This window comes from Cupressus sempervirens, chromosome 10, assembly GCF_028749045.1.
Source record: "Cupressus sempervirens isolate cs-2001-9-10 chromosome 10, ASM2874904v1, whole genome shotgun sequence".
Taxonomy (NCBI): domain Eukaryota; kingdom Viridiplantae; phylum Streptophyta; class Pinopsida; order Cupressales; family Cupressaceae; genus Cupressus; species Cupressus sempervirens.
This window is the reverse complement of record NC_143127.1, coordinates 362,385,415-362,407,189: the sequence shown is the minus strand read 5'-3', so window position 1 is coordinate 362,407,189 and position 21,775 is coordinate 362,385,415. Positions and strand designations below refer to the sequence as shown.

At 35.5% G+C, this 21,775-nt stretch overlaps 1 protein-coding gene across 2 annotated transcripts in view; it reads left to right on the top strand.

Moving 5' to 3' along the window:
• The window catches only part of SCD1 (stomatal cytokinesis defective / SCD1 protein (SCD1)), a 329,677-nt gene extending 308,554 nt beyond the window's left edge, over positions 1 to 21,123 (top strand). Inside the window, exons 30-31 of one of the 2 annotated variants that reach the window (XM_089807297.1) lie at positions 6,164 to 6,372; positions 20,723 to 21,123. In XM_089807297.1, coding sequence (XP_089663423.1) covers positions 6,164 to 6,372; positions 20,723 to 20,818 — 305 coding nt within the window. In that variant the 3' untranslated portion in view covers positions 20,819 to 21,123. The remainder of the gene's footprint in view (positions 1 to 6,163; positions 6,373 to 20,722) is intronic. The other variant, XM_089807298.1, reaches the window with a different exon arrangement.
• Positions 21,124 to 21,775: the final 652 nt, after the last annotated feature.

The following is a 21,775-nucleotide window of genomic DNA, read 5'->3' as shown; positions in this document are numbered from 1 at the left end:
AGTTTGCCTTTGTGCTGAACAGTGCAGATTTGTGAGTTTTTGGGTGTATATTTTGTAAGAGTTTGGTGTTTCCAGTTGAGTATTTCATATCAGTTTGGGTTGCTGCTGTATATCAGACTTTTAAATATTATAATAGAGCTGAATATATGTATTTGGATATGATTATACTTCTGTGATAGATTATTAAGTTTTTGTGGTGATTCTGGGCTATTTTGTGCTATTTTCGGGAGCCCAATGAGCATTTTTTTTGTCCTCCGTTTGGGAGCTATTGTGTGCATGTTATACAGATCTGAAAATGTCATTTTATAGGCTGTTATGCTGCTCAAATTTCTGTTAAAATGTTCACTTTCAGATTTATTAATAATAGGTGAAGCTGTGAAGCTTTTGGCACTATTTCTGGCATACCCGATTCGGGGTTTCTTGAGAAATTTGGTGGATCTTTGTGATATTAGTTGTTTGATCTTGAAAATCTGGTTAGAGGCGTGAAATATCATATAAAATCAGTAAAGGGACATTTCATTGTTCCCCCATTCACTTCCGCTTCCTCAATGGTGACAGTCAGCTTTTTTCCTCTCATCTTTCGAGACTATCAATCATGCGTGTTTTACTGACTCTTGTGACACCTCCATGTTTGACTTGCTTGCGACGGCCATTTGGAAGTCCGCCATCCTTTCCATACCTCACTGTCCTTCACTTCCCCTCCATAGCAAACATCGTAATACATGCCCTATGAATAAATGTTTTGATGTTGACTGCAAAGCTTTTCATCACTTAGCGCATTCCGCTTTCGAGGCTCACTCCCCCGACTTTGCTCACCTTCGGTTGTCTTACCTTTGTTTTCTTCACTGTAAGAAACAATCCTTTACCACTTCCTAGTGCAAATCCCTTTGCTCCACAGTTGATCCACAACCCCCAACTTTTTTGGCGCACCCTTTTTCCCCATTGCTCCCCTTCGTCCTCCATCCTTGACTTTTGCTCCCTTACCTCTCACACCACGACTCTTGATGACATCCTTGGGTAGCCTTCTATCCACCCCATCTTGCCTCCTTCCTGCCACTTGTTCACCCCCTCTTACATTTACGAGGCCATCAAAGCCATGAGATGTAGTAGAGCAGTGGATGAGGAGGGGTTCTAGGCTGAACTCTTCATGTTTGGTGCCTCGGTTCTAGGCCCCTATCTCTCTATACTCTTCGATAGAGTGGTTTGCATTGGGTTCTTGATTTCTTGGTCCAGGCGTCTGATTTACCCTATTCACAAGACCAATCCTATCTTTGATCCTAGGAATTATAGAAGCATTATGATTGGGCACACGTTTGCCAAACTTTATGCTATAGCCCTCAATGTTATGTTATCTATTGAGCTTGATAGGAAAGGTTGTAGAGCTAGAGGGCAGGTTGGTTTCTAGGCCGACTATCCGACCCTGGATCACATTTTCACTTTACAGGCTTTGATTGAGGAGGCTAGATACAAATTGGCAAAAGTTCACTGCTACTTTGTTGATTTTTGCAAGGCTTTTGATTTTGTTCCTAGGATGGCTCTTTTTGAAAGGCTTCAGGTGATTGGGATTTTTGAGATGTGACTTATTGCTATTATGAGATTATACGAGACTTTAGTAGGTAGATTCAAGACCCCTAAGGGATTCTCAATTTTGATCCATAGCAACATTGGGGTCAAACAGGGTTGTCCTCTCTCCCTTACTTTGTTTGATTTATATATTGATGAGCTTGAGGACTTCCTCTTGAAGTCATCACTCTCAGGTGACAGTTGTTACTTACACCAGGTTTTAATCTCCACTCTTTTCGCGGATGATGTGGTTCTTCTTGCTTCTTCTCCAAAGAGTTTACAGAGCCTTCTTAATAGTTTGGCTTCCTTTTGTGATCAACGACAGCTTGTGGTTAACCTGGGTAAGACTTGGGTTATGATATTTAATTGCTTAAAGACTTCTCATCTTCACTTCTTTTCTCAAGGAGAAGAGATTGAGATCACTTCCTCTTATGTGTATCTGGGGGTGAAGTTTTTTGGACCCTGCTTCAGTATGAGACCGACGATTCAATCCAAAGTTAATAAGGGTATGGGTTCTCTTGCTATGCTTGAGAAATCGTGTTTCAGACACCACTTTTAGGATACCTTGTCCAAGTTATCCCTCTTGGACTCCCTTGTTCAGCCAACGGTTCTTTCTAGCTCTGTGGTTTGGAGTTCGTTTCTCTTTGGTTCTAATTAGGCCTCGATTGAACAGGTTTAGACTTTGCTCTTACGGCACATCATGAGATGCCACAGGTTCACTCCTCATAGTATCATTCTTGTTGAGTTTGGTGCTCATCCCTTCAGTCTTGCGGCTATATTTGATCAAATTTGGTTCTTTCATCGTCTGCGTGGCTTTGCAGGTTCGATTGGTGAACATGATAGATACTCCTACTTGACATATTGTTCCTTTGTTGCTACTGCAAGTTCTTATACTTATTCTCGAGCTCGTTGTTGGTATGCACAGGTATCTTCTCCGCTGAGATTAATTGGGATTGATATTGACCACCTCCCTCTTTACCATTTCTTGTTGAATGCCCCTACTCATCTCCTCCCCTCATGATAAGAGTTAAATGAGCATGTCAGGTTAGATATTTACAAACAATACATTATCACTACCTGGACTAACCCGCCTGGTGGCTTATGCCCGAGGATGACCTTCTATGCGGAGTACTTTCTAGAGATCTGTGGGATTATTGTTCGTCCTAGTTACCTATCTCGACGGTGGTCTCATGCCCTGTGTATCTCCTAGGGTCCTTCAAAGTTGGTTATCAATGTCTTCAGGCTCAAACCGACCATCATATTGATAGTGGAGAGTGGATATGTAAGTTGTGTACTTTAGTTGAGGTTGAGATGGAGACTCACTTTATTTTCCGTTGCCCTATCGATTATGAGATCAGAGAGAGATTTTACTATATGTTCTGGGATTGTTTTTCTCTTTTAGATTTCTTCAGTTATTATGACCAGTGGTGTCTCGCACTCCATCTTTAGGAGGCCACCCTGCTCCGTGACAGTACTTTACAGTCACTACTTCTTCACTGACATACATCTGCTCAACTCATTACTGCCTTTTCCACACCCTTATCTCCTTTGCGTGCCGTGAAAAGGCCGTCTAGTTCTACCAGTTCTTTTGGTCATTCCAGGTCTGTCAGACCTTGTACCGGCTTCTTGTATTAGCGACACTTCTCTATGAGCTCATAGAGACAAATCAGAGCTCCTATCTATTCGCAATCGTATCCTTCTATGACTGATTTCTTTTTGCCAGGAAAGGACTCCTATTCTTTGTCTTGGCCTCTCTCTGCACCTTTCTCTGTCTCTTTTCTTCTTCTTAGTTTTTGTTGTATGCTTTTCTTGGACACTGTTTGGTGCTCCTGTTGTTGTCAACTTTCTTGTCGTGATCCTTCAGTCCCATAGACCTTTTGGTGGTCTTTCATTGGACATTAATATTATTATCTTATCTTTTCTTATCTTATTTTATAATCAAATTGGCAAATATATCAGATTAAAAAATGATGGTAGCATTCAAAATTGATGTTATCTTAATGAACATGAAAGTTGCAGATTTCTATCTTTATTTTCAACTGCTGTTAACAACAATTAAGAGAACCTGATATGAAGTTACAGCTCTGTAATTTGACTCAAAATGATGGCAACTTTCATGCAATGCAAAATAACCTCTATGCATTCAAGTCTGGAATGAATGTCGAGCCTGAAATTACCATATGATCCAACATGGGCTTTTAGCATCTACCCAGAAAGCTCCTGCTGCTGTCTTACTTAGGACAGCTGTTTTATTAACACCACATGCTGAGTCTTAGTGCTGCGATTTATAATATATAGCCGCCTACGACACGCTGTTTGTTAGTCTCTACAAAAACTAATTCAATCTCCTCTGAAACAATTAATTTATATCCAATCATGATTCCAGGGTGAAGCCATTGATATGTGCAAGGATCAAGGGATCTCTCATTATCAGTGATTGCAAAACATTTGAAGAATTTTGTTCTTCCTAGCTGGCAAATACTCAAACCCTTGCACACAAGATCTTCCCAATTGAAAGACATTTAACAAATACATGAGATGGTTTGATTTTTGGCTTTTGGGCCTTATATATTTCTCCTTCACAAATCGACCAAATAGCTTCATATTCACTTTCACATAAATGCATTTGCTTTTGATGTAGGTTGACTTTCATCGTTGATAATTAATTCATTAAATGCCCCTCACTTGAGATACTCCTTGGCTTTTGTTTTAAATCATTAAATGATATTATTTTTTCATGTGATCATGTTGACTTAGAGAAACATTCAATATTTGGCCTTGTTTAATATTATAATCATTTTAATGTATGGTTTAGGTCAATTGGCTCCCCCTCATTAAAATACTTCACAATATAGCTTTATACTGACTTTATCATTAATAAAGCGACTTTATCAATAGGCAAGAGCCTACAACACAATGGTAAATTGTGAGTCTCGTATGTGGGAGGTCTTGGGTTCAAATCTACTTGAGCTTAATAACTAATAATTATTAATCAACACATAGTAATAATTAATCTTGGCTTCGGCCTCTTACCGATCAAAAAAAAAAAAAGCGACTTTATCATTAATAAAGTGACTTTATTAATGATAAATAATATCAATGTACTCAATAAAGCCATTCCACTAAGCTAACTGACAAATGAGTCAACCACTGAGTAGACCATGAGTCCAAATGCCTTGCCAGATATAGCAACTCCTCAACATTGACTTACTATAAATAGTAAGTCCCTAAATAACTACTCTAATCAATAGTACAAAATCTCGGCACTGTCACCATCCTATTCAAGTGCCTTGGTAAAGATAGAAATCATGACTTTTTTGAAAGAAACTTACTATTTATAGTAAGTGTGACAAACTGAACCAAATGAAGAGCAATTGTGAACTCTCCTATCCTATGAAATGGGCATTGACCTCCGGTTCCACTAAGACCTCCTAACTATCTGACTTAGGCAGAGGTCCCATGAGGTGGGCTTGGGCTCTATTTTTTAGTAAGAGAGGTCCCATGAGATTTTTTGTGCGAATCTTTTCCTCCAAAGAACCCCTATTTTGTAGCTCCCTTAATTTGAATGGGTGAAAATGGGGTGGGGCTGGAAACAACCCCACCAACTTAGGAAATTTTTGTGCCACATGTCAACAAATAAAATAGAATTTTGAAACAAAAGAAGATTATTTTTTTATTTTTTTTTGATATTTTAAATTTAAAACCTTCAAAACTTTCTTAAGTTTAGGAACTCAAAATTTTAAGCTGTAATACATTTATGATTCATGTGACCATTCAGCTTTAAACATTCCAAAAAATCTCAGCAGTGACTACTCTTTTTTTTAGGAAGCCCCCTCCATGGGATCCCAGCTTTAGCTTATGAGGGCCATTAAGAGGCTAATCCAAATCACCAACCATGGTGACCTGAAATGGGAACATTACAGTAAGTTCCACAATATAGATAATCTGAAACAAAAGTATTCTTTGTTGTTTCACTGCTGTTTGGTTGTCGATGTCAAGAATACATAATCCAGCTTTTAATAGCTAAATATTTCCCAAAACGTAGCCACTGTCCCCACTATTAGTGAAGTATGGTGGGGTTAACAAAATAGTTCAATGATTTAGCAAAATTTCAATTGCTTCAAATTTAAAGTTTGGGTATATTTTATGAATTAATTTCAATAATATATTAGTTTGGTGGTAACAGCTTGGCAGTAGGCCATCGCCCCCAAAAATGCTATCTTTCTTTTCTTGCTTAGTGGCCCCCTGTCATTATACTAATCTCTGTCTCATTGAGAAAATGCATCTTATTGCCATTGTCTGAGACTATCTTAATCTGTAGTTGGTTGTGTATTTCAAGTCTATTTCTTGTTATTAGAAACTTATTGGAGTGGGGCTCTTCTGTAGCATTCATTTTTTGGTTCATTTTTTATTTTTGTTTATTTCACGATAAATTCTGGTAAGTGTACACTATGTTGAGACTAATTAATATCATCACATGGAAATCTTCCCTTTTACGTTATAGTTATTTATATAATCATTAGGAGAGACATAAATACCTAATTTCTATATGAACTAATGGATTATTCTTAGGTGCTTTACCATAATATTTTCTCTGCAGGCTTGTTGCAATGTGTGAAAACTGTAAGCATTCATTCATCGGACATATTATCAGTCAAGGTCGGAGAACAGTGGTTAGCTATTGGCGCTGCAGATAATTCCATGTCTTTGTTCCACCGAATTGAACAGAGACCAGGCGTTCACTCTAACATGGCTAGCAAAATGGCAGGATGGCAACTATATCGGACTCCACAACGAACTGCCGCTATGGTATGCTGCTTTTTGTCATTGGTACTTTTTCCTTGTTTTTCTTTTCCACAGCTTCACCCAAAATAGCTGTTTACCCCTCGCTTTTTTTTATATAAATATAGACATGAGAATTATTGTTCTTGCTGTCATATCTCTTATCATGTTTGCTTTGTCACTCAAATTATTCGAATTCAATAACAATTGCTTTTTTCCATTATCTTTATTGCACCAATTACTATATTAAAAAATAAAAGGGAATCAAGATCACCTCATTCTCATTCAATCTTGTTACATATCTATGGTGGAGCTGTTGTAATAATCCAAATCGGTTATGGCTCAAACAATCACCAATTTCCACGCTAATCAGTGGTTTGACATTACGTCAACCACTTGGCAAGCAATTCTATTACCACTGTACATATAACGTTTAAAAATTTTGAACACAAGACGAGTAGTGTGATGTTTTACTCACAATAATCAGATGAATCAGACTTCAAGATTTTGCATTGATAAATACCTAACACTAATATGTAATTCTGCCCTTTGAATTTAGCATACAAAATTCTGACCTGTAAGTCTACTTTAACTAATAATACTGAGTTCTTAGTTGATCACAGTAATGCTGCAATGATATAAATTATTACAAAAATGAACTGCCCCAAATATCTTTCATTAAATGGTTGCAGCAGATGCTATGTTGCACATTCCCTCTTCACCAGCAGACTTGATTTACGATGTCTGATATAGGCTGCAAATCTTTGTGAGTGCAGATAATAATGCCCAATGATATCATGGACTGCCTGAAGATAAATGATACCACAGATGGATATCTGCCCAAGGTGAACGATCTCTCCAGCTATGTGTGTCTCCAAAGCTGGCTTAATATCAGCCCTTAGACAGTTACAGGCAGCGCTGGAAATGCAGATATGAATGCCCATGAGTAGCGTTGTTTCTTACAGCCACCTGGGTTAGAAAGACCACCTCCAGGTCTCCAATTCACAGCAGCAAAGCACCAGATTTGTGATAATATTAGACGCCAGTATTCACCCCACTAATGTAATCACCCAGGACTGCAGTGCCTAGGCAGTCAAGAATACAAATATGTAGTGATAATTCTCACATGATAATATAATAATATTCACGTCAGGCAGGAAGATATAACAATTTTCAGATTAGTAAATCACCAAACCTCTTCAGCAGAGACTTGTCTCCTCAGCTACAGGACTCACAGTATGAGAAGACACTGAGTTCTCCAATGATCAATTGCTCCTCACCCACAGTAGAAACAGAAAGAGGAAGCACCAGAATTAGATATTCAGATCAAACCCTTCTACCTCAGCAAGGGATGAAATTCACAACTTCAGAAAACTCTTTACAAGCAAAAAAAGGCAAATGATAGTCGGATGCTTTTCCATCAAAATGAACTCATATTTGTAATCTCCATTGGCACAGTTTTCCAAGTGCAACTTCACTTAAGAAGCTTCCTCAACACAACATCATTTTATAATGTGCCATATAAATAATTTATTAATTTCTTTTGGCTCCCAAAAACGACCTTTTTAACCATATCATAATATTATCACACAAGGCCACTATTTCTTGTGCCAAAGATTTGAAACTTTTCAACCCGGTTCCAATGAGCTATGTCACTAAGTTAGCCAAAGTACAATAGCAACAGAAATAATAACCTCAACATATTTAGATGAATAATAATAGTAATTTATCCATCTTGTGAGAATGATTGAAGAAGCATCAAAATCAAAATCTGACAACACCAGAGTGATCTTGATGGAGAAAGATGATCGATGAACAAGACAGGGTGACTTACTATAAATAAATGCTCCCTCCAAGATTCTTGGAGCCCAAACCAAAAGTCTGAAATAAAAAGTGAGAGCATCACTCAAATGAGCTCATTGGAACCAATTGTCGACTTCTATAAATGATTAAATGTGGGAGATGTATATAGGAGTCTTGAATGTAACATTGTTGCACAACCAAAGGAGACTGAATAACAAAAGCCAACCAAGTAGCCCACAACCATGATGGTGCAGACACAAACAAGAAGCAGAGAACCAAAGTACAGGTGCCACAGCATAGAGGCATATGACACAGCAGAAAAAGAGGTCAATAACATTGGAGGAGGGGAGTAGTTCAACAGCCAGCAAGAAAATTGTAGGCACAACAAACTGAACCCAACACTAACAAAGAGCACATGCATAAAGAGAGAACATGCGTAGGAAAACACAGACGCACAAAATGCATGTTAGTGTTATAATTCAGTGGGATAAATTATATATGAGATATATAAATAATTTATGACAAATATTATATGGAATAATTTAACTTATACTATAATAATTAATTAGTTATCACAGTTATAGTTGTCATTGTGTTAATTTTGTGATAATGAATAGACATATCCCTTCAAAGGGACATGTCTTTTCTTGGCTGATTCTCCATTCCAATGGAAGAGATTGTTGCTTTGGAGAACACGGACTGAATATGCCAGTGCAATTACATTTGCAGTGATCATCCGAAACTTTAACATGGTATTAGAGCCAACTGCAAATGCAAGTAGAATACTACATGATAAGAGAATCAACTAAATGAATATAACTGTAGACAAAAGAATGGTCCCATAGTCTGCAAGTATACAAAGCTTGTGAATCAAATGGTAAGCCATAGTGTGGCAATAATGGTGGTTCTTGTGCAACAACAGTTTAATCTAAATTCCAAGGCAGCGATATGCAAATGAAGGTGCTTGTTCGCCACACACAGGCCCGACTCAGTTACTAATCCAAATGTCGGTCAGATGGTTATCAGATGCAACCTAATAAGAATTGAATTTCTTCAGCGCCTGGTTATGGTGTGCAAAATCTGGCTCTAATACCATGAGAGAAAATGAAGGACAGAGGAAGCAGGATAGTTTTAGTCTATATAATAGTTTTCTTTTTTATTTTCACTCAATACATTTCATATATTTATAGGATTCTCAAATCCTATTATTTACTATGTTCCACAGCATTTTTGGGACAGGTAGACAGTTTACAAATTTTTAATGTGTGTGTGGGGGTGTGTGAATTTTTTTAACTATATTAAGATAGTATAGATAGAGAGAGAGAGATGTCAATGTTGATTATTAACAAAGACAATAAGCAAATAAATCATCACCGATTCATGAGCTACAATATAAATGATAATAGCAGCAGTATAATAATAAATCAGTATAACAGCATTACAACAATAGCCTCAAACATCAAACTCGTGGTCTATCAATATAAATATCCAAATCAAAATATGCAATATCCCCATTACAAACCTGAATAATATTAATTAATAAATGATTTAATTAGTTAAAATTAAAGACTTAAACTTATTATTATTAGTGTTGATAAAGTTTAGAGAAGATCAATGATAAATAGAGGCACCAGCGACTATATGAACAATCATCCGGGTAAAATATTGTATCCATATCGTCTTGCATATCAACAAATATATATAATCCATAAGCACATGGAAAACCAATGGTCAAAATGAGAAGGAAGATAACATTCTTTGAAGTCAACTTGAATATTTATAAGGCATCTACAATATATTCTAAGTGCAATTAAAACTATGGATATAATGACACGTCAGTAACAATTCACTGGGCATCCAATTCATTTCATCGATGACTAAGATAAATCAAAGAAATCACTTATTGCTGGAAATCATCAACAGATATATTTGTGGAAGCCAAGAGTAAAATAAACGAGCACCACCATCCTGTAGATTCAGTTTGAGGAGGTACGATAGCTTATACAGCTAAAGAAGAATTCGTTATCAATAACATAAACAGTAACAGGGACTATCGAGGTCCTTGGAAATGCATAATAAGATGAATTCATATCTTCCATGGATACTTGGCTGTTATGTTCATTACAAAAGATACAATTACTCAAAAAATTTATTGTTATTTAACATGTGGCAGTTCATGATAGTCGATCAAATCATATTTGTGTACCATTAATTATGGTGGAAATATTAAGGAAGGTTGGTAGTGGTTCTCAACGTGTCTCTTGGTCCTTATAAATATCAAAACCCATTGGCTAAGAGAGGCTTTTATTGAGTTGTGATGTCCCCTTCTTGAATAAGAATTCATTAATAAATAATAAAAATAAATGAGTAAATAATAATAATTCAAATATAAATACATAGATTGATGATAATAAATTTATTATTATATGATATATTATGAAATAATACATATATGTAAATAATTAATACTAAATATAGAAATAATAGTAATATGACATCTTATTAACATAATATAATATTAAATATTTATTATATATTATTGTGATAACATTAAAATAAAATTACTTGATATGAAATATCACAATATTTATATATTAAACCTAAAACATGACGTATAAAATATTTAGTTAGTAGGAGTCGCGACTAGGAGGAAAGTAACCCTTCCTCTACATATATAAGCACGTCAGAATTGAATATAGGGGGGAAAATGCATTCATTTTGATTCAGCCTCAACAGATTATCATCGAGGGCAGTTCATAACCTGAAATATTTATAATTCATATTGAGAATTGCTAGAATAAGCATATACTACTCATAGGTTGAATAGGTATAACTGCAGATCCGAATAGTAGCATACTGACTAAAATTATCTTTCTCGGTCTACATAGATGAGTCATTATATCAATTATTAAAAATAAAAATAGAAAGCCATTTGCTGCAAGAAATACATAATTGTATGTAATTGTAGTCTATAAATCTGAAACGGAATCATTTTGTACGATTATTAGAATCGGGGAATCTCTATCACTCTAAGTGATGGTCAGATCTTATTTCATAACATATATATCATATCGGGGTATCAAAAGCCGCTATTAGTCACAAAAATATCCTTACCATATTGCATACATATATTGTTGATTGGATCTAAAGTTGCTGCTGAGATTTTTGTATGACTTAAACTATTTAGTGTAGGAAGTGAAAATTGACAGAGTGAGCCTGAGAGTTGAAGTATTCGTCTGATTTTTTGAGTTAGCGAAGTAGGGGACATTACAGTGGTACCAGAGCATAATTCTGCCTTTCCGTACGGTAAAAGATAAAACAAGCAATTATTTATTCTGCAGAAGGAATGGAGACCTTAAAAATGATGCACAGTCAGAAAAACATACAATGACCAGTCAACAAGTGAAGGATTATAATGTGTTGCTCGCCAAATACTGCCGCTAGGAGTTTCGGTCTCAATATTTGGTGTAAGGTTCGAATACTGTAAACTTCAGACTATATCAGTTTAAGAAATTGTATAATTCTTTGATGGGGATACATATTTGAAGTGGAATTTCCAATCAGAAGCGAAGAGAGAAGAAAAATAAAACAATACTGCATTTCTATTTAGTCAACGATCAAAAATTAAGGAGATCATAACCAATACAGTTCATAAGTAGACAAATGTATTGAAAGCAATAGAGGGATGTAGCCTGGTGAATATATATATGAAATTCTGCTAAGTGATTTCGCTTGCTTTAAAATGGCATCGCAAACATCTAGCCAGATTAGAGGAATGGAGGATTTCATAGGTGTAATCCCTATGTTCAAACTGGAGACAAAGAAAGATTAGAAGCTATTACAATATCATAATTCCAAGATGAGATTGGACTAGGAAAATGATTTTACTCATAGACGCGTTTAAACTGATCAAGTCAAAGAAAGTTGTGGGCACCAAAAGCATCGAACTTTGCATCGATTAAAACATTGATTAAAGGTTAGACCAAATACAATACATTTACCTTGGATACATAAGGATAAGTTGAGATTAATAAGTTTTAAGTCATCCCTATTTCTACTAAAGGGAAAAGAAGACATCAGAAGACATCAGTACATACTCAGGAGCATAGTTCAACTTCTCATTCTCTGCCACTTCTCAGTGAGGCCAAAAAAAAATTATCGGCAAATATCGGAGACAAATCAGCAACTTCTTGGAAAAATATTGGGAATTTTTAAAATGACTTTAATTTAATTTAAAATGCATTTTTTTTCACAAAATTCAATAAGTAGATGCATGTATTAAGTCAGTAAATAAGTAAACAAACCAAACAAGCTGATCTAGATATATATAAATGCAATAAGTAACAAAATTGCATCCTTATGTGGAATGCCATTGTAGTTAGAGACTCTGAACTCTGAAGCAAACTACAAATGCCTAATTGTCTTTGTCAAAATGTAAGCAAATACGAATGTCAAGTTCAATATGAAACTAGTCTACATCTTCCTCTTCCCTTCCCAGTAGTTCTAGTAAAAACTATGGGAGAGGGAGGGGGTCTAGCAGCTCTAGCCATAGCAGTCGTCTGTGGTGGTGCTGGTGTTGGCCCTAGCAATGACTCTTCATCCTCCTCATTCTCACTATCATTGTGCTCACTGTCACTGTCCTCACTCTCACTGCCCTCCTGAATGTCGTCTAGTCCTACTACAAAACCACCCTCCTCCATAACCTCCCTCTCTAACTCATATATTTCATTCACAGTGAACAGTGAAAGTTGCTCTTGTGCTGTCCAATCGCCAAAAGGATCTATGTCATCAAGATCAAGTGGTTCAGTTGCTACTGACATTACCTATCTTATGCACAACTTGAGGTTATAAATTATAATGCACAAAGACAAGGTCATTTAGGCATTTTTGTGCCAACTTGTTCCTCTTCGTTGTGTGAATAGACTCAAACAAGCTCCAATTACGCTCACAACTGGAAATCACTACAAATCAATGCCAAACACTTAGATGTTGCTCCAAAAGCCTTCTCCTCGACCCAAGATGCTAAACACAGCAAACAAAATAATAAAATGATGTTTTCATGCGTAGTTATTTATTGGCATGCTACTCGTGAGAAGACAACAAGTTATTGCAAGAGATGGCAATATATCACCGAGTTATCGCCAACTTCTCACCGTGAGAAGTTCAAACTCTCTTCCCCCAAAATTGGCAATAAAATCTCAACATTTCTCGCTGCCTGAAACTTCTCGCAAGAAGTTGATTTATTGCCAATATATCAACGAGAAGTTGAACTATGCTCAGGAGAGTTAAGTTTTTTAAACATTAAAAAGGATAAGAGGTCAAGTATCTTCCCATTTGAAAGGAAAAGAGTGAAGACACGAGGAGTATAAAATGGTAAACTCAAGGCATTACTCGTCCAAGGCTAACCCTAGTAGCAAGGACAATGCAATAGTATTTTGACAAATAGTTAGCACCAATAAAACTAAACGCTGCATATGTGGGTACCATTTTAGAGAATGAATAATATTTATCTCTTGAGAGATAATCTACACTCTAGAGACAACAGTCCATATGGACAGGGACTTGGAATAGGGATATCTCATCCAAGGGGAATGTAGCTGGTTTGATAAACAAATCCTATAAACCTTAATGACATCCTTCAAAGAAGGCAACCAACTAATCAAGGATCATTCTTCAAAACCTAGAGGGTCCTAGAGGGTTAGGAAGGTTGACTTAGATGTTACTTCTATGCAAGACGATGGAATAATCGAGGATTATTCTCCAGAACACAAAGGGTCCTTGTAGAGGGTTGGGAAGCCTGATTTGAATAATTGCCCAAGGATTATGTAGAGGGCATTCTTGAATGTTGGCCACAGAGAACATTCTTGGTTAATGTTGGCCATAAAGGGCATTCTTGGTGAATACCAACCACAAAAGACATTCTTGAATGTCAACCATTGAGCACATTCTTGGTGAACGTTGTCCACAAAGGGCATTCTTGAAGAATGTCAGCTATAGAGGGCATTCTTCGTGAACGTCGCCATGCTTGGTAGAATTTGCTCTTGGTTAGTGTCGCCATTCTTGGCAAAGGGTGTTCTTGGTGAGTGTCACCATTCTTGGCAGAGGGCGTTCTTGGTAAACATCACCATGCTTGGCAGAGGATATTTTTAGTGAACATCTTCATTCTTGGCAAAGGGCGTTCTTGGAGAGTGTCGCCATTCTTGGCAGAGGATGTTTTGGAGAGAAACATCATTCTTGGTAGAGGACATTCTTGGTGAGCATCGCCATTCTTAGAAGAGGGTGTTCTTGGTGAGCATCACCATTCTTGGCAGAGGGGATTCTTGAGATTCTATATCTCAAAAAGGCTTATTCATAAGAGTCGAGCAACACTTCTTAAAATATTGAATTGAATATTACAATGTTTTCAGTAATAATAAGTTTATATTTGTGATTATATTGCAGTTCTAACTCAAGTTGAAATCCTCATTTCAGGGTTGTTAGATTGAATATCAGAGTTACTATGAAGGGTTGAATTGCTTGAGGACAAGCAATTTTGGGAAGGGTGGACTGTGATGTTGCTTTCTTGAATAAGAATTCAATAATAGATAATAATAAAAATAAATGAGTTAATAATAATAATTCAAATGTAAATAAATAAACTAATGATAATAAATGTATGTGTGTGTGTGTGTGTGTGTGTGTGTGTGTGTGTGTGTGTGTGTATAAAATTAATACAATATACATATACTTGGTAATGTGACTTCTTATTATCATAATATTTATCATATATTATCGTGATAACATATTAAAATAAAATTTCTTGTTATGAAATATCACAATATTTATATATTAAATCTAAAACATAACATATATAATATTTAGTGACTATGAGTCGAGACTAGGAGGAAAGCAACCCTTCCTTGAGATATATAAGCATGTCAGAATTGAATATGAGGGAAAAAATGCATTCATTTTGATTCAGCTTGAAAATTAACATCGAGGGTGGTTCATAACCTGATATATTTATAATTCATATTGAGAATTGCTAGAATAAGCATATGCGACTCATAGGTTGATTAGGTATAACTGCAGATCAGAAATAGTAGTATACTGAGTAAAATTATGTCTCCATCTACATATATACATCATTATGTCAATTATCAAAAATAAAAATAAAAAGCCACTTTCTGCAAGCAAGACATAATTGTGTGTATGTAGTCTATAAATCTGAATAGGAATCATTGTATACAATTTGTAGAATCAGGAAATCTCTATCACTCTAACTGATGGCCAGATCTTATTTCATAACATATATATCATATCGGTGTATGAGAAGCCACTGTTAATCACAATGATATCCTTACCATATTGCATACATATATTGTTGATTTGAAGTTGCAGCCGAGATTTTTGCATAACTTATATTATTTAGTGTAGGAAGTAAAAATTGACAGAGTGAGCCTGAGACTTGAAGTATTTGCCCGATTTTTTGAGTTACTGAAGTAGGGGACATTACATGAGTATTGATTTTATAAAACTAGCCCCTTTGTGGATTCCGGTCATAGAGCATTTGAGTTGCTATTGCAACCTTATTTAGGTGCAAGGATTAATATAGCAGATCAGAGACAGCACCATATACAGAGCATTTTTCATACTTGCATGCCAGAGATGGCTGCAGAATAGCAGATTGCATAAATCGTATCAAGCATATCAGAGACGGCTCCAGAATAGCAGATTGCATAAATCATATCAAGCATATCAGAGATGGCACTATCTGCCATTTGATTATCCTGTCATAGCAGCACATACTACTTTGTCTGTCAGAGACAGCTCAAAGGGTATGGGAATATTCCATATTTTTACAACAGAAACTGCCATTTATATATATTGAGATTCGAACTGCTGAGTATCTATTGCAGTTGTTGCCTTGTTGAGATTCATTGTATTTCATGTGGAATTGGAATTATAGTTGTAAATAGATATGTTGAGGAGCTGAATCAAAGCTTAAAGTTTGATAAAAGTACTGAAAAATTAGATAAAGTTATCAATTTGCAAAGATCATCATTTATTGAGATTGGAATTTGTTTTGTTGAAGATTAAAAAAAATCAACAGAGGCTACTAGTTCTATGGTTGCAAATCCACCATAGAAGGAAGATGAAGAAAAACCAAAGAGCGACACCCAAGATCTTAAGGATTCACCATGGACAACGATAGAAAAGACGAAATCAAGAAGCAGCAGAACGTAGTCACACAAAAGAACAATTCACCATCAAAGGCAAACAAGGACCACTTCAGAAGGCCATTTTGTCAAAGATAGCCATATACAACCAGGTTCCATCATTGCTTCATTGGCTATTGTTTCACATGCAATAATTTGGTCACAAGGCAAGAAAGTACAAAACACAATATAGAAATCATTATGGTGGAAAAGTAGAAATTATAACTCGCATCCTCCAAAAAGTGAATTGTAATGTTGCATGCTACAAATATAGTAACTATGGTTATATAGCAGGACATTGTAGAAATGGTTTTGTGAAACAACCTAGAGAGTCCAAAATGAAAGATTCCATGAACAAACAAAAAGGAAATCCTACTAAATATGGAGAAGGAAACAAGAGCAAGGAAATGAAAAGATTAGAAAGGATGAATCTATGATTTCTTTTATCCACCTCATGCAAAAATTTGAAGAGAAGCACGACTTGAGGGAGACAAAAGGATGGCATTATCTTTCATAAGGAGAAAAAAGATAGTAATAATGCTTGCAAGACTAAACTTGATGGGAAGATGAAAACAATTCAAAGAAGTCTGCTTGTATATTTGCATTTGACAAGTATGTGTTGGCAAAAGAATAAGAAATTCAAAGACGAAAGTTGGATGGTCGTGTTCAACTTCACATATAAAGGATTTCCTATTAATGTAATAATGAACATCCTTTTACCATCAATGTAAAATGGAAAGAGTTATTGGAACAAGAACAATGACATTGGTGTCAAGATGAGGAAATATGACAGAAATCTTCAAAAGAATCTTAAGCATGAAATGAGAGAATTGCATTACAGATTTTGGATGTGGGTATATATATGAATTTTTTCAATTAGAGAGAGGAGTGTCAAAGAAAGAGGGAGCATTAAAAAAATCTCCAACAAGAGAAGTATATTCCTATTGCATTGGGTATCAATATATAAATTAATGTTTATGATAACTAATCTGTAGATAGAAGCTTAATGAACATCGCTTTTCCATCGATGTGAAAGGGGGAGAGTTATAGAAATGAGGAGAGTTATAAAAAGAGATAATTATGTTGCCATCAATGATGAAGGGGGATATCAATATGAAGTGTTGAGAACATAACCTGAATAATGCTACAGGTCTGTTAGTACGGGCTGTACATTCTTTTATGGATAATATATATCCAATGATTGATAATTAACACATTTATATCTTTCCTAGAGAAGCCGGCGATTTCCAAAGGGTGTTCTTGTTTAGCATTTAACTTAACTAATGCTTAGTTTGTTAATTATATTCAGACTCCTTGAAATCGGCGACTTAGGAATAATTTTGTGTTATTGCCAAAACTAATGGTCATGTCCCTTGAGGAACATACCCTCTAGATGGGATATATCTAGGGTTGAGAATGTAGTTTGGAGAACACACAAAAATACAAGCAGTCTGATCTACAAGCATTCTCCTTCCCACGGATACATAGCAAAGTTGTTCAATCACACAAGTTCGAATTTAGAGGACTGGACCTGCAGTAAGCACTTAAGGATATCTGCCTCTCAAATCTGAATATACATATTGCTGGAAAGATCATTCTCAGCAACTCTGAGTCTGTTTTAAGGCTCACGAATTTGCAGATCTGTACATGAAGCACCAACCTCGCCAATATGAAGCATCAACCTCACCAACATGAGTTACCAACCTTACCAATATGAAATACCAACTTCACCAATATGAGACACCAACCTTTCATTCAATTTGTGAGCACTAGCCTATTGGAGGCACCAACCTCTCATTCAATTTTCCACACTTTTCTCCAATTTTCTTCTCTTTTTTATATCCTTGTGTCTCTTGTGAAGAGAGACATCTCTTTGAATAGTGACGTCTCTTTAAAAAGGCATCAATGATAAAGAGGGAGATTGTTGGAAATATTGTAATCGTATGTTTGTCTATGCTTGCCTGCATCACTACGTGGCCAAACACCAAAAATCATATCATATACATCAGTGACCATACATCTTGATTCTCTACATTCAATTGACACTTTTTGTACCTTGAATCCTTAGTGTCTGGTATCCACCAATTGAAAACTTAGAGGCCATATGGTTGGTTTGCCTAGACTTCTTGAACTATCTTCCAAAAGAATGTTTACCCCAACTTGCCATTAATAATCATGTCTCTGAGGTTTCTCCCACAGATCTCCAAATGTGCCATTGTTGCTTCATTTGCCATGCTAATCATTCAATAACAAGAGACAAACACTTGGTCTCTTGAGAGTAGAAGTTTGGTTATGGGGTTTGTTAGCCAAATTTTGCTCGAGTCCTATTCCCTTTGTTGCCCTTTCGCTACTTTGTCCTATCACTTATACTCAAGTGGAGAAATATTCAGTGGGCCCTGTGTTTGATTTTTCTCTATGTCATTTCTATTTTCTCTTTATATTTAGGCTATTCCCTTAAACTGTCAAATTAGAGGCTTTACTTTTCTGTTTAAGTTAAAAGTCTTGAAGTTCACATGACATCTCAAAACATCAACAAAGAGAACAAGTTGAATTGAGAAGTTATGAATGTTTTCTGATTCATGAACTTGGTGAAATGTCAACAAGGTTATAGATTTAGCAATTTTCACAAGTTTGCAACCTCAGGAAAATTGTAGCAAAGGGAAGAAATAAGTTTATTGTGTTTGTGAATTTGCCTAAAGGTTGATGCCATTCTTAAGATCAAAACAAATGTGAAAGTGTGATATGGTTCACCAAAATGGGAGAAAGGAAAAGTGGAAAATTGCTGAGTTGTGAATGACGACAAGTTTAGGAGTTTGGGAAATTGTCGAAAGTGCAACATAGTTGGTGAAGGCATAAAAGTCCAAAAAGTGAAACAAATCGTAGCCTTTAATGAAGTTTTAATGCGCTGTGTAGTCAGTGTACAATGTCTATTGTTTGATAGTATTGGTTATCCAACTATGTATTAATTTTCCATATCCGTTATCAGCTGTAAGCATCGGGTAGTTGGTTCACAGTTGTGTCCCTTTTGGCAACCGTCGGGTTCTTCAAATATATTCAACTTTGATCCTCACTGATCATCTCAGGTTTCTTCTGTAATAATTTCAAGTGTGAATGAAGATATATTTTATGCTTGTATTTGGTATGCATTGTCATCTTTATTATTACTTTGTATCTTTATTTTATCGGACATGCTAACAGGGTTGGAAAGGAAATATCAGAATATTCTATCACATTAAGTTTAAAAACATCCAATAGTCTCCATCTACCCTAGGATACAATGAAAGCTGGTTCCTCATCCACTCAATTATTCTCATTCATTGCTTTAATTTTAAGTGGTATTCATTTAAGGCCATAGGTTTCATATTCAATGTCTATTGCATTTATTCTTCAACTACTTGGTGTCCTTTTATTCTTGAAGCTGCTTGGGCATATGATTTGCTAGGCATTATATATTTGTCATTTGGTTCATTATTGGAGACTGGTCACTACTTGTTTTCAGACATTTCAGGTGTCAGCTTTCTAGGGATTCAACTCTTGTCAGTCCAGTCCATTTTGAGCAGCAGTTAGTGATTTTCATAGTATTTGTAATGTTATATGTGAAATAGTTACATGAATGTCAATTTTCAGGAAATTCGTGAAGCAGTAAAGAGCTTCTCTTGCTACAATTGCTGATCTTTGTGACAGCATTTGATGTCATATTTATTTCATTGTGAGCTTTGTATGGTCGCCTGCTGTGGATGGTTTAATAGCTATGCTCTGTGTTTGATGTCATATCTATGGTGTATATATATACACAACTGATCATTCTTTTTTTTTCTAGTTTGCTGTTCATCTTGGTAAACTGACTATGTAGTCTGTACACATAACTTAGGCACCAATCTTGGAAATACTCAGCCAATCACACTCCTTAAATGAGAAAAATCTCTAACCAGTAGTTTGGGAGTAGTAGGATTCCATGTACCTCATGATTAAATGTATAACTAAGGAGATGTCTGAAGAAAGCATTGAAAGAAGACATTTTAGGTGAATCGTGGTTTGCATATGTTCATCAGCTTTATAGAGGTCATACTAGGTCTGTAACCTTTGGAAACCCATTTTTACCCGTGATAAAAATGTTAGTCTTCTGTATTCTTTGCAGCCAACAGAATCATAGTTCTATTGTCATGAATAACAGGTAGGCTGCTTTGAATATGCAGAAAATTCCCACTTCCTCAATTAAAACAGATGGTTTTGTATGTATTTGGTGATCTGTTGACTGACCTGTGAAACTAGATAATGTCATACTTTTTAGCATCTGTAGTTGCATCTATTCTATGATTGATCATAATTTAATAGAGTATAGTCTACCATTCTAATTAAAGGCTTGAACTTTGCAGGTTCGATGTGTGGCTTCTGATATTGACCGTGGAAGAATCTGCAGTGGTGGTCGTAATGGAATTCTTCGGCTTTGGGAGCCAACTGTTCAAGTATGACATTTGTGAGTCGTGTAAGATTATCTTGCAAGGAAAGCAAAAGGAGTGCTATTCCTTCCTGTAATATTCAAGCGATATTTTGCAAGCCTCTATTGCATTTGTACTATTATTTTGACCTTGTTTAATGCTTCTACTCTGGAGTAAAAGCATAGATCCGTGTCACCGTTTGTGATACAAAAACCTGTTTTGGTCAAATCTCATTTCTCTATCAAAACTCAATTTTTTTCAAAAACTAAAAATACCCTTTTATAGATCTCGGATTCAATATTATCATTATATAAAATTTTGAGTGTTTTGATTAGTTATTATATGTTATAATCTCAAAATATTACAAGTCGATATTTCAACATTTTAGAAGATGCTCTCTCAAAAAATGAAAAAAAATAGTAAATCATATCAAAAAAATAAAAAAATTATATTTATCACTAGAGGAGAGAATCCTCTTCATGGATATATAATTTTTTTTCAAGAAGGTATAGATTTGATAGGGAAGTTTTGACGGGAGGAAAAATCTGTTGGATTCTAACAAGGTCAAACTTGAGTACTTATAACAAAGAAAATATACATCAAAAATAATTATTTCTTTTTTTTTTCACTAGCTATACATGTCATCTATAAAATATTTTCAAATTAGAACAAAAAAAGATGATTTGCACATACTTGTTTGACGGGAACTACATCCTATATTTTTTACAATTAAAAAAGGGACTTCAAAATAAAATAAAATAAATAAATTTTTAATCAAAAAAATTATAAAAGTTATAAGCATAAAATTCATACAATTCTACATATTTCATCAATTTACATCATCTTCATATTTTAAACACAAATACCATTTTTTTTGTCATTAATGTTGAACTGTCACATTCTGATATCATGTTTCTTTATAAAAGGTGACACAGGTTTGTACTTTTAACCTATGGAATTTTGCCTGCCCAAATGTAACCATAAGAGTAT